The sequence below is a fragment of the Saccostrea cucullata genome, unplaced genomic scaffold, assembly GCF_032062105.1.
Source record: "Saccostrea cucullata isolate Sc308-1 unplaced genomic scaffold, CSIRO_AGI_Scuc_v1 ctg5325, whole genome shotgun sequence".
Lineage (NCBI taxonomy): Eukaryota > Metazoa > Mollusca > Bivalvia > Ostreida > Ostreidae > Saccostrea > Saccostrea cuccullata.
The window spans coordinates 1-14,562 of NW_026929529.1; the positions used below are offsets into that span (position 1 = coordinate 1).

At 32.7% G+C, this 14,562-nt stretch overlaps 1 protein-coding gene across 1 annotated transcript; it reads left to right on the forward strand.

Moving 5' to 3' along the window:
• Positions 1–1,953: 1,953 nt before the first annotated feature.
• Positions 1,954–14,562, forward strand: LOC134281118 (uncharacterized). The gene is made up of 2 exons (XM_062763583.1): positions 1,954–2,103; positions 13,918–14,562. Exons 1-2 carry the CDS (start codon positions 2,034–2,036, stop codon positions 14,286–14,288), a joined length of 441 nt encoding a protein of 146 aa, XP_062619567.1. The 5' UTR covers positions 1,954–2,033; the 3' UTR covers positions 14,289–14,562.

Genomic DNA, 14,562 nt, shown 5'->3' on the forward strand with positions numbered 1-14,562 from the left:
TCAATTACAGCCTTCATTTTATTTCATTTTATTCTGTTTGTTAAATAAAAAATCAGTTAGGTCATTTAACATATAAAACATTACTTGAGATCGAAATGCTGACCCGGGATCTTGAAGAATCAGCTTAAGCGTAAGTCGATCAAAATCTTTAGTCAAGCAGACCAGAAGGGTTATAGGTTTAGGGATATTTCAATATTGTTTCTCAGGGATGTTGTTATGTGCAAATGAAGAAATAAATTCCATAATTAATAGATATTTTAATGATTCGCGTTTGCAAAGTTCAATTTAGTCTCACTTTGTTTCATGATCCTGGAGACAGGGGCTTCAATTAAAAGTTTTTTGTACGTAATTGTACACAATATTGATTGCACATGGTCTCTTGAAGACATATTATCGAACGAAAGAAATTATATAAAAAATATATTATTTCTTTCCGCTTTATGAATATAAGCAAACCACGTTAGACAAGCTTTTTAGGAAAGCTAATACTTGTATACATTTTTTAATTGTAGGGAAAAATTTATTCATCAAATAAATATCATATAGGTAAACAAAAAGCAACCTATTATTATCTAACACAATATGATACTACAAGTTACTAGAATTCATCTTTATCTTTTTAACACATTTTTTTCATTATAGAGTATTAGTATTAGGATAAGTTATTACCATGAGTAATAAGTATCATAGATAAAATAACTAATAGAAAAGTGTGACATATTGTCTAGAACCAATCAGATATTGAGTTGTGTAGCATATTATAATGAAGAGTTAAGATAGCGATATAAAAAAATGCGTAAAATAGACAACAGAAGGTAAAATCTACCCTGACTATCATATAGTATAATACAGAAAGTGGTTACAGTTTTATGAAATTCCAATGTCCGATGAGGAATTACATTCCTAAAAAGTAAGACAAGAGTTTCCAAAGCGAAATTAAACACTTCATTATTTCAGTTTGTTCATTAACATGTTCATAAACGTAAAAACTATAAGAAATTTAAAGACTTGACTATATAATTCATATTTAAATATGGCTGTACCTCGATCTTTATTGATAAATTCAATGTATTACAAGCTCAAGATTTGACTTTTACCCCCACCCCTTAAAAAACAAAGAGAAAATCCTGTTCACATGACTTGTCGCTCTCAATTTTCAAACAAATGCATAAAATAAAGGTAAAATACCATATTTTGTATCGATAAAATGCAAACAAAAAATTTACAGTGTCTTTTAATAAAAATTTCCATGCTAAATTGACATACAAAAAACATAATCACCTTCAATTAGCTATTTTCAACCTGTTTTCCCGTGGTTATTAATTTAATCTTATTTTATTTTCCTCTTTATAATATGATTGGTATTCTTTTATGGCAGAGATATACAATTATGACTTGCTTATACAGTACTGTACTTTCTAACTGTTAGGAATAATTTATATTTCACGTGAGAGGGACGCCATACACTTTTCAGCAAAAATACATAACACGGCGTTAGTTATTTAATTTCTTTAAAGTTTCACATTTTGTGAATAGTGCACAAATTAGAAAATTTAGTATATGGAATACTTTAATGGGCAATAAAGACAAACGAAGTGTAGTTATTTGTTTTTAGAAAATATGTTGAGAAATAATAACGCCATTGTGCCTTATTTGTCACCCCAGCAGTGTTTTTGTGTGCGATTTTAAGCTTATTTGGCAACCGTATAAATTAGGTTTTATAAAAATAAAGCAACAAGATACTGATGCACAAGTAACAGTAACTGGCATAATGCACCGTTGCTTTATTCTTAGGTTTTTATAGAAAGTTGCACGGAATACAAGATTTCGCGGATTCAGGGATACCCTAATATGGAGTATTATACGCGATTTCAAGGATTATACCCGATTTTGAGTATTCTCTCCGACCTGTCTAAGGTAAAACTGTGGTTAGTTCATGAATAATTTTAAAGGTTTCAGAAGACAATGCATCGAAAATGGAACGCGAACTTCAAGGGGATATATTCAAAAGTTGGCATGGAAACTGTTAAATCATGAGAACAAATGGAATACCATATGGCAACATTAAACCATTTCTACAGAACCTACAGGATAATTACGAAGGTATGCCCAATATGTACATTTATAAATACAAAAAATACCAGATTTGAGAAAGGTTAATTTCTATGCAATAGTGTTTAAAATTAATGTGCGATTTTGGTATTGCTCATATCTAATGCTCAGTAACAAATAAATTTAACACAACGAGTAAGGGGGAAGAGTAGGTAAAAGGTATAGAGGAGTCGTTTTCAGCGAATTGGTGAGTAAATTTTCGCCGCTTTTGAGTCAGGAGAGATATGGGTCACATCTTTTTCGGTTTATGACAACTTATTTACAAAAAAAATAATCCACGGAAGGTAGCAATTAGTTGAACTTTCTGTCATTAGTTTGGCCAGCACAAACGCCTAGTTTTCGCAAACACTTTGAAACTATTCGACAGATTTCATATTTACGTTGATCGAGTGGTTAAAACATGCATTATCTGCACAATCTACGACCTGTGTACAAATTTGATGGTTAAAACAGCAAAAGCAAACGTTAATCTTTCACATGCAGTAAATTAAACATGTCTAGACTTGTATATATCTTCGGAGCACTTGTGCTTTGAGGCAGCTTCTGTCCCTAATGCCTAGGTCACATTTCCCGGTCGGTAGCCGTAGACCGGTGGTAATCGGTGGTAATCCGTGGTGTTAGCGATGCCCCAACATCGGTCCACATCGGCCGACTATTCCTTAAAGTAGCAGTCACATTATCCAGCGATGGGTATACGATGGGCAACCGATGAGTTTTATGATAAAAATGGCGTGGTTGCCGGCCGGACTTACAAAGGCCCTGCGATGCATTGCTAATCAAAAAACGATATTCCAGAATAATCGGCCAATGTATATTAAATTTTTACATACATTGGTGAACATCGTTCGTACCTCGGTCGACTACGGGCCAATGTTTGGTGGAACATCAACCGGTGATCGGCAGTTATCTGTTGAAGACCATTCAACTCCCCGATGACCTCTGATTCAACGGATATTGGACAATGTTCCGCAATACATCGACCGATCCTTGAAAGATGTGTTAGTGATGGGTTACAGATGAAGAGCGATGTGAGGCATCAGTAGAGACATCGCTGAAATTTAACTACGAATTATTTCCTACCGATGACCCCACCGATTCGCAAAATAGCCCCAGTCACCGTCCAATCCCTTGTGGTGCCCGGCCGGCAACCATGACATTTTCATCAAAAAACGCATCGGTTTCTCATCGTATACCCAATCGCTGGATAATGTGACTTATACTTTAGTGTGTAATAAGATATGTATTATGGAAAGATTTTTAATAATATTAACAATTTATTTTAATTAGAAAAGGGTAATTTGCTGGCGTGTCAGTCCTTCAGTTGTTTCTTTTTTTAGGGGGGGGGAGGTAAACAATTTTAAACAAATTTAAACTGGTATATTCTCTTTATTTGGTCAACATATAACATTCATGATTAAATTATAAATGTATTATAAAAAGTAACACAACTTCAGGCACAAACCTAAATGAGAAGATTTCGGATGATCTGGGGTGAATACACGTATGTTAATATACACGAAGGATGCTGAAGAAGGGACTGTGTTTGATTTTCCCCCTAGCGACGGAAGTGTATGTCTAATATATGAAATATAAACGGAGAAGTTTAGAAATAAGAAAATTGTTTAAAATGTATTGATATGATATATCCATGCGGTATTTAAACTTTAAGTAATGAACACGGGTACATAAAATGTTCTTTAAGGGGGGGTGTGCGGCCACCTTTAGTGCAGTGAGAACAAAATGTTTAAATTTTTCAAATGTCTAAAGTACTTTATATTTTGATCAATTTTAAACCCTTATGATAAAGATACAATAAATATGCATAACTGAATGCATGTTGTGCATATATTATCTATACTTTTGCAGAAAAATGCTTTTGAAATGCTCCTTAGAACTGCGCAGCTACAGAATTCAGCAGAGCCTTAAAAAATCCAAAAAAAATACGCAAAGTGTGCATTAATGTTCTCTCTACAACCATTTGTTGAGAAAATGTCTAAAATTTGCACTTTTAAATGATAATTTTTAGTTCAAAACAAGGTATCGTTTTCTTCAAAAAGAGTGTAAAGAACCCTGAAAGTAGTTCATTAATAGCAGCACGTGGTCTATTTTTAGCACAGAATTTTGTTTTCTAGACCTCTTCTTAATATGGAGGGACATAACAATCTTTAAATGTAGAAGAGAATTACAGTTGCAAAATATTTCAAATTATATGAACAGTTTTAAAAGAGGAATTGTATTATAGTGTGGCTTGAATTAATTCATTTAGTATTATTATCGAACAGTTGTTAAATAGTGTACGTATTGCAATAAACTCTTTGATTCCAGGTAAGGAAAAAAGAGCACCATCAAAGTTTAAAATTAAGAGTTTGTAAGTTTGCCACAGATAACTTATAATATCTATCAAAAGTTTAATTATCACCAATGAAACACAAAGAAATTAAACACATAAAATCGCTATGAAAAACCTTGTGTTAGTATCTACTAGTACGAGGGGTGATCAAAAAGTTCTCGAACTATCTCTATATCTACAAAACCACAATTTAGATTGGAAACAAATTTGGTGCACACTCAACTTCTATATATAGCATATGCTGAATAATGTTTTGCTCACAATGTGAAAATGATGTCATTATGCAGCTGGTACTTGTGACGAATAATGGTTGTCTCCGTGAAACTCATTCAACAAACGACTAAAATATTTATGGTATATCTTAAAAATGCCTTTGAAGTAACGTATAAGAATTTGCGCGTAGTTTATTTAGACAAATGACTTCCTAATAATTAAATCAATGATTGGATAGATTGTTTTAGTGAAGGAAGGCAGATGGTTGAATATGATACTTGTTATGTTGCCTGGTGAAAGCAAGTTTGAAAAGGGGTTTGTTTTTAAATAAGCAATATGCTATCAAAGATTTCCAATTTACACTATGAAAAATACTTGAATATTTCAATAATAATATAACTATCAAATAGCTAAGATATCGTTTACTTTTAATCACCCCCCCACGTATACTCCGTCAAATAAACATTTACAATTTTCATTACAGCGGAGCAACATTTCAAAAGGAATAAAATCTTTCAGAGTGGGTTAGGAGATTTAATGAATTAATTTCTTTTTCTATTTGCCCATTTTGTAAAATTTACAATTTTACAGAGTAAAGAAAAGAAATCAACATAATTAAATATTTTATACCATCTTTAAAATGACGTTTGGACCTCCCAACTCAGGGAAAATTATTGGGTCCGTATTTATGGTGAGAAAAAAATTCCTTAAAATTTGAACATATTTGTTGACGGAAAAAAAATATCCTGTAATTGGATGTAAAATAAAATTGAGTTAGGCCATTTTTAGGCAGTAGATCGGGAGAGAGGGCAACCAAATATTTTTATAACAAATAGTCTTATAAGGCTAGTACATGTTCCATCACATACTTAGTATTACAATTTTTTTTAATTTTTGGCACTGTTTTGAAAAAAAGAACATAGGATTTTCGGAAGGGGGGGGGGGTAGTCTCTCATTTTTTTGCGAATATAGACATAGCATATGCAATGGACCTTTGTTTGCAAACATTGTGATTGTTTCTAAATTTCAAAGAAACAACTCAACATATTTTTCAAGCTTCGTATGTTCAATGAGCGAGAGCTTACAACGTAGTCAACATAATGAGACATGATGCGTTTTTATGTCAAAACATTACACCATACAATGTGCTGGTCATTGCAAACAATCAAGCTATTTATGTGAGGTGCCTGAAGGAAATCCTTTAACTGCCTATTTTTTTTCTATCTAACTGCTAAACAAAATAGACATATGTACCAACTTTTCGAATGTAAGACATGTAATTGCATTTTGTTTTTCATGCACCGCATATTGTTTAACATTTTCAAATTAAATGCTAAGCATCTTCCTTGCAGTGTCCCATTTCAAAATAACTTCTATCGCCACAGAAAAAAGACCCGATGAAAACACATATGTTTAGGGCATTTTTTAGCTTTTTTCTTGAGTTTTAAAGAAACCAACAAATTTGCAAGACTTGTTCCACGAAAAATTAAATATAATCATGTTAATAAACGCATCTATCCACAGCAAATATATGCACATGTCAACCACATGCTCAGTGTAATAATATTAACTAGGAAACTCGAGCTGTGAACAGAACAGTTTTTCCCGATTTGCTGGAGTGGGGTTAAAATCGCGTTTTTTCATTAATCAGACGAAGCGATGCAACAAATAAAAATAGTTAGTAATATTACCTAATGATTATTACTTGGTAATTTCTTGTCTTGATGTTATTATGGTCGCATTTATTCTAAAATCAATGTTATTCGAACTCTGTGTAAAGGGGAATGGCGGACGAAATCAACACATGGCCTCAGGAAGACACACATATGAAAAATCAAATTTTCAAGAATTTTAGATAATGACAAGAAAAAAGCGAAACAAACGGTTGTAGCCATATCATCAATGAATCAAACTAACACCATTTTCAATGCATTTTTCATCTCGTGAATGCTGTAGCTGCGCAGTTCTACCATGATTAATTTCCTTCTAATTAAAACAAAATAAACTTAACTATTTACTAATTTTGGCCTCTAACAGTAAGTAACAAGTGCATTTACACTTTGAGTAACTTTGGGCTAGTTTAGACGAGTATTAAGCGTATTCTTGGCATTTCTTATTTCACACCAGACTAGATCCAATTGGCTTGTACATCCCCCTTAACAGGCACAGAGTTTTTGAAAGGGGACAACCAGTACTATACACTGATAGACATTGTTCGAGGGCAACATGCGTGTTGGACCAAAAAACCAATTTGTTTGCCTCAGGCGTGTATGCTGAAGGCGAACATAGATTTGCTCGAGGGGTCGACAAAACGCATTTTGTCCGAGAACTTATTCAATACTTGTAAATGATTTGTAATAATTTTATTGTTTATTCTGATATTGTCATAAGAAATTTTGATCACTTTCACTGCAGTTTGAATTTGGTTAATTCTGTAAACTTCTGACAGATGACCCTGCCCACACTGTGACTTAAGCGGTGCAATACCGGTGTTGTAGAGAAGGATTTCCCCCATAGCCAGCTTTCCCCCCGGAAATCCTACTCTAGAGTAGGATTTCCCCCCGAGGAGAAATCTCACACCAGAGCCAAATTTCCCCTCTTTCTTTCTCAGAGTAGGATTAATTTCCCCTTCTGATACAGTCAATATAAACCACGGCTGCAATGCTTTTATGAAAAATGAATAAACGACGAACAAATTTTTTAAAAGGTATAAATGGGTGTTTTTTCGCTTAATATTGTAAGCATTTTCTAAGCATATATTTCAAATCATGCAATCTTAACCAAAATATATAGTATTCAAAGAAATGAAAATATTCTCAAAATTTGATTAAACAAACAAAAAATCTGGATTGGTAAATATTTTTTAACTACTTTTGATTGTAAAAGATATTAAACTTTCTAAAATATCAAGAAATTGTAAACTTGCTATAGTGTTCAGATTTGCACCTTTCTTAATAATCTAAACATTTTTGTCAATCAAATCTCCTTAGATCCCATTATTCTGAAACTTTTAATTAAAAATTAATGCTTTTGCGTTTAAAAGTTTTCATTTTATTTATTTAAACAGGATTTTTAAAAGTTGTAATTTAAATTATTTGACAAAAGTGTGCATCATCTGTCGTAAACACAAAACGATGTTCTTTTTCAGTAGAGTTTGAACGATACTATTCTTACAATTGATTAATGGCTAAAATTTTATTTTGCACTTGGTTTAACCATTGAAAATGATTTATTTGATTTTTGAAAAAAAAATCATGCGATTTTTGTTATACGTATGTTCAATATTTCACCATTTTGAAAAAGGAACACTTGTAGCATTGTGCCATCCATTCTCCCTCAAAACATACGTAGAGCAATTATAATTCCTTGAGGGGAAAATTGGCTCTGGGGGATATCGCACTCTATAACTAGTACACAGAGTAGGATTTCCCACCGGAAAATTGACGCTGGTGTGGGATTTCCGTGTGGGATTTCCTAGGGGGAAATCCTAATCTAGAGCCAGTTTTCCTGGGGGGGGGGGATCTACTCTAGGGCCAGTTTTCCGGGGAGGAATTCTACTCTAGAGCCAGTTTTCCGGGGGGGGGATTTTTTTTGGGAAAGCCTACTCTAGCTACAAGACCGGTATCTCATCGACAGGTCTAATACATATATATCTCACTCGATTGTCAAATACAGATATATTTGACAGCTCAAGAAAACAGTCGAGAATCTACTGTTAATGTAGTTTTTCTTCCAAACAAAATTTTTTTAAAGTATGACAAAAAATATCAATAACTTACCTGACACTTTTGACAGGCAAAAAATGGGATTTGTTCTGTAGAAGAACGTTACAACAGTTTTTGATAATACATCAGCAAATGTACGAGGATTGTCCAAAAGTTAGTGGACAATGAATTCTTTTTAAATAAATAGTTCTATGTGCATCTTTTGTCTAGCAAAATATTTTATACAAAAAAACAAAGTCAGAATGGTTTTATTATTATATTGATAAACTTAATATTAAGTAAAAATTGGGGTCTTTAAAAATCACAGAATATGTGCACGGACCAGTCGGACGTTAAGCCAACTTCATCAAAACGTCAAATATTAGGATTGTGACTTAACACATGTTTATGTACGTATAATTCCAATCTTAATTTTATTTATCGATTCCATGTGTTTTGATTGGACGAGAACAAGTTCAAGAAAAAGTTTACACATCGATGAATTTTTCAACCAGAACTATTTTCTTGACTGTTGTAAAAACAATGAAAAAAATACTTCTAGTCCGTTTAAGCTAAATCATGATTACAAGAAACTAAAAATAGAAAAAAATGAATGAATTAATAAATGAATGAAAAGGAGATAAACAGGACTGACAGACGGGAATATTATGTCTATGTCACTGTCGGATCACGAGTGTGAATTTTTTAATCGTTGATCATGCTGTCATTTTCTCGACGTTCCATATCAACTCAGTTGGTATAGTATTTTTAATGTGATAGGGAAAAGAAACGTACCTCAGACTCTTGCCTTTTTAGCATCAAATTCATATGTTTACACCCTACAGATCCCATATTCTCCCTCAATATTTGAACGAACCAGAGGAAATCGAGGACGTCGTCGGTCTTCAACTTTCGTCATGACGTCAACATGGCCATGGTCAAGGACGAATTATTTTGGAGAATAAGCGTATTTTCGATATTTGTTGACTTAAACAACAATCAATGAGTTTTTATATGTTTAATAATTGATTGTTTTGACAAATAAATTGGATTTTATCTTTATTCATCTTGTATACGTTTCTTTGCGGCATAAAGTATTCCTGCGCCGTAAAAATAACGGATTGTATGGCGGCCTCAAAGAAAAATAATTTTAATAATTAAAAAAAATCGTAATTGGAATTATAAGAATTAAACTTTTTTTTCAGAATTTATCGATGTGAAAACTCGCACTTTTATTCAGTTTGTGAGTAAAAAGGCAAAGTGTACACATCGATAAATTCTGAAAAAAGAACGTTTAATTCTATAATACACATTACACTTTTTTAAGGCACAACACACTTCTAGGTGGTAGTATTAATCTTTAAGCATAAAGTATAATTTATTTAATTTTTAGAATTTAAAACAATGCACAAAATTTTACGAGTGTCATTTTTATTTATAGTTTGTATATGTACAAACTCCACAGCAAAGTCCGACATTGCATCAGATTTATAACTAGCTCATGAGAAAAATCTTCAATTTCAGTAAATTACATGTGTTTTTAAATTCTTGTAGTTCTTCAAATTTGTACACGCCATTGACAAATCATTTATAGTTTTTATACCAATCTTAAAATCGATACAGTAATGCTGTTTTAATACTTTTGAGTTGTTTTACACATGTAACAAATATATTTTCTCTTACGTCGTTTCAACTGTCGTATTAAAACTTTTTTTTATCGGATGCTACCCTGTTCAGACAGCCGAAATCGCGTTTTCTTTTAAGACCTATTTGTTTGATTTTTTGTTTGGTATTTGCACTGTCTATATACAGTGAGAACTGTCTAATCCGACATCTTAATAATCCGACATACTGTGAATTTAGATGTTAAATTTCCTTCCCATTTTAGTATTTTCCTTGTTTTTAACACTATGAAATCCGACGTCCTGTCTATTCCGACACAAAATTTGTCCCGCAGTGCATTTTGAATTATGCAGGTTTCACTGTGGTAAGCGATACCATGAAATGATTATAGCAACTTCATCTATGTTACGTAAGATTTTCATTAAAATTTGACGTGTTCGAGATTCAAATTTTTAAATACAAAATTCAAGATCAAAACTAACCAATCAAACAAGAAGCCCATGGGCCACATCGCTCACCCGAGCACCGAAAAAATAGAAATTGGTTTACTATTGAAAAGTTAAAATCCAAAAGTTTGGCCCCGTCCTACCCCAGGGGCATGATTTCAACAAACTTGAATCTACACTACCTGGGGATGCTTCCATATAAATATCAGCAATTATGGCTCTGCTGTTCCTGAGAAGAAGATTTTTAAAGAATTTTCCTATATATTTCTATATTAAACTTTGGTCTGCCATTGTGGCCCCGCCCTACTCCAGGGGGTCATGATTTGAACAAACATGAATCTAAACTACCTGGGGATGCTTTCATATAAATATGAGCAATTATGGCTCTGCTGTTCTTGAGAAGAAGATTTTTAAAGAATATTCCTATATATTTCTATGTAAAACTTTGGTCGGCCATTGTGGCCCCGCCCTACCCAGGAGGTCATGATTTGAATTAACTTGAATCTACACTACCTGGGAAAGCTTCCCCATAAGTTTCATCTTTCCTGGCAAAGTGGTTCTTGAGAAGAAGATTTTTCAATAATACCACCAAATTTTCACTAATTCTCAATTATCTCCCCTTGAATGAGGGCGTGGCCCTTCATTTGAACAAACTTGAATTCCCTTCACCTAAGAATGCTTTGTGGCAAGTTTGGTTGAAATTGCCCCAGCAGTTCTTGAGAAGAAGTCGAAAATGTGAAAAGTTTACAGACAGACGGACAGCTAGACAGACAGACAGACAGACGGTCAGACGGACGCTGGACAAAATGTGATCAGAAAAGCTCACTAAAAGGGTGCTAAAAAGGGTTCAACATTTGATTACCCCCCCCCCCCCTTTGTTATGTTTTCAAAACTCGAATTTCGAATCCCGAATTTCGTATTTGGAACATCGAATCTCAAATAAGCCTTCTGGTCTTTCATCTATACGAAGAGACGAAGAAAATAATTATTTTTGATCTGAACAATTTTTATAAAAGTTTATGGCAATATAACTTTGGTCATTGTGCACTATCTGCGATTTTTAAAGACCCTGATTTTTCATTTCATTTTATTCAGGTAAAAATATCACAGAATGCCATGATTAACAAATTAAAACATTACTGACTAGCATACTACTAGAAAAAAGAAATACACACACATTATCTCAGCATTATGCTAATTAAAGAAGATAAATTTAACATATATATGTAATTATTATTAAATACATTGCATGACATACAGTTGATAGATATTACCTAAGGATAGCCCATAAAAGCTTATTAAAAAGCTTATTTCCAATGGGGTCCTCAAATAACAACCATGTTAGTAAACAAAAAATAACAAAATTACATAAACATTGGAATTTAGGCAGGTACTTTTATGAGTATAGCATAATGCTTTGAAAAATGACATGTTTACAGTAGCATATTTTGTCTTGATAATTATCACAAAATGCTTATGATACTAATATAATAAATAAACAATTAGACAAGCTTTTTATGTAGTAACACTAGCATTTGTAGATAAAAAGATTTTAAAGCTTTCTTAAAACTTTGTTTTGTTTTCACCTCTTTAATTTCCAGTGGCAATGTATTCCAATCTTTGATTGCATTATAGAAAAAACATGAAGACTCTTTCCCTTTTATCTTTGGTATAATAAATTCTTATTTGTTGCACTTCTTGTGATATTATTATTTAAAACAAAATGTTCATGGAGGTAAGCTGGTGCATTACCATGATATATATTAAAAACATGATTTAATCTTAATTGTTTAGCTCTATTCTCCACTCTTAACATATTTAGAGAGTTTTCAATATTGTTAGAAATACTCTCTCTAGGACTAAGGTTTAAAAAGAACCGTACTACTTTGTTCTGGGTTACTTGTAATCTGTGTTTCTGGTGCTTGTTTATTCCACAATACCAAGAAGAACTGGCATAGTCAAAATAACATTGTATCAAGGCAGAACATAGGGTTTTTCTAGAATGTGTACTAAGACAGGATGCATTTCAATATAAAAACTTAAGTCTAGCATTAAGTTTTTGTATGATACTTAAAACAATATTTTCACATGAAAGAAACTTGTCAATACAGATCCCTAAATATTTAACACTGTCAGAACCTTTAATGATATGACTATTACAGACAGTTTTAAAATCTGTGATACTTTTAAGCTTTCTTGGATTTTTTTAACAAAAAATATTACGTTCCATCAATATAACAATTATATCATTAAGGCTTGTTTTCTTTCTTTAAGATATTGTAATATACAACAGATTTATAAAGAACCATTTATTTTCACAAAAAACGTCCACGAAAATGTTCACGAACTTTCTGGACAACCATCGTATAACTTTAGATTTAGGACAATTTCCAGCTAAGTTTGGACTTTCGGTAAGGCGTGGCATTCTTGATGCTTCTGAAATTTACACAGCTTTCCTTCAATGTTGAAATATACATTGGATAGAAATCAAACAATGAACATCAGTATATAGAATAAGCAACAACTTTGTCTCGTCCGGTATAGCTGCGAAGCTTAATAAGTCTGGTCGTTGTCATCAACAATTTATGGTTCCTGGTGTTTTTTAAACATTTTTCACAATGATAGTTAATTAGCCTTTTAACAGCCTCTTATTACGTAGCGCCGAGAACGTCACGCCTTACTGAAAGTCCAAACTAACCTGGAAATTGTTCTTATGGAACGCTTCAGCTGCCTTAAGGTATGGTACATAATGTTACATGGTGTTTACAATATAACAAAGGGTTAAATCAATATAATAAATGGTCACCAATCCTTGTTAAAGGGTGAAGCGCACATAATACATGATGCCTTCAATATAGTAAAGGGAGGGTTCTTTTTGTTAAATGGTCACCACTCCTTCTTATATGGTGAAAGATACATAATAAATGGTGACTGTGTTAAATACAATAAAGGATCGGTTAATTGTTTTATATGGTCGTCGCTTATTATTATACTGTGAAAGATTTAAAATAAATGGTGCGTTCAATATCATAAAGGGTCGGTATAATATGTTAAATGGTCGCCACTACTTGTTATAGGGTGAAGTGTACAAATTAATTACAAATTGAATGGTACATTCGATATAATAACGGGTCGGTTTACTATGTTAAAAGGTCGCCGTTTATTATTATATTGATTCAACCCATTATATATGGCGTTCCAAAGGTTCCATAGGTTCTAACTATTCTACAACAAAACGGTTGAAGACCTTTCATACTACTTGCCTGTTTCAAGTTCGTGAAATGTATTTCGGAATTGTTTTCCCTATATCTTAGTGTCAAGTATAAGTTAAAAGTAGATCTAAATGCTGGGGATAAATACACCGTAACTTATTTTAGATGTGTAGCTTAAGCCCTCTTTATAGATATCGACATTGGATATGTTGCAATAAATAAACATTAATGTCTTATAGAAACACCTTTTTTTAAAGGTATAACTGAAACAATCAGGAACAAGATGGAGGTTATTCTATTCACGAAAACGTGGGATTATGAAGTACTAGAGTGGCAATTCAACAAAGGTGGTACTTCCATTGCAAAATACTTCATGATAGCATTTGGAAAATCCCAAGATGGAAGCATTGATTGTGTGTATTCTATCTACACATTAGAGTTCGAACTAAATCCAAAAGTAGTCGTGACGCAAAAAAAGCATTCAGTATTATTTGGCCTCATTTCCTGGACCACCGAAGAAACTCAAACTGAGGAGAGAAGTTTGGGACCTGAAGCCGAGGATCATTTTAAAAATTTCTTCAGAGTGAAAACCCTTGAAGGACTTCGCAGTAAAGGGATAATTGATTAAGGCACTTTCGGTAACTAGACGTGATTAAATAAGATATTTTTTGTATTTTGTTTTAACATTCAAAATGACAAAGTAACAATTTCTTTAATTCATTCCCTCAACATAACTAGTATGTAAATGTATTTGAAATATTTGACATCTTGAATTGTGTTGCGATCATAATAGGGAATGGTCTACTCTTTCAATTATATTTAACATGTCATTGTTCATAGACTAGAAATAAGTGATTTTTTCAAATAAAAATTGCAAAGTCTATGTTATGAGGCTGTGTTTT

Bases quoted from the DNA above. Each gene is read 5' to 3' on its own strand.
- LOC134281118 (XM_062763583.1), top strand. From the start codon at position 2,034: ATGAGAACAAATGGAATACCATATGGCAACATTAAACCATTTCTACAG. The intron at 2,104-13,917 runs GTATGCCCAATA...CTTTTTTTAAAG, and splicing joins CCTACAGGATAATTACGAAG to GTATAACTGAAACAATCAGG.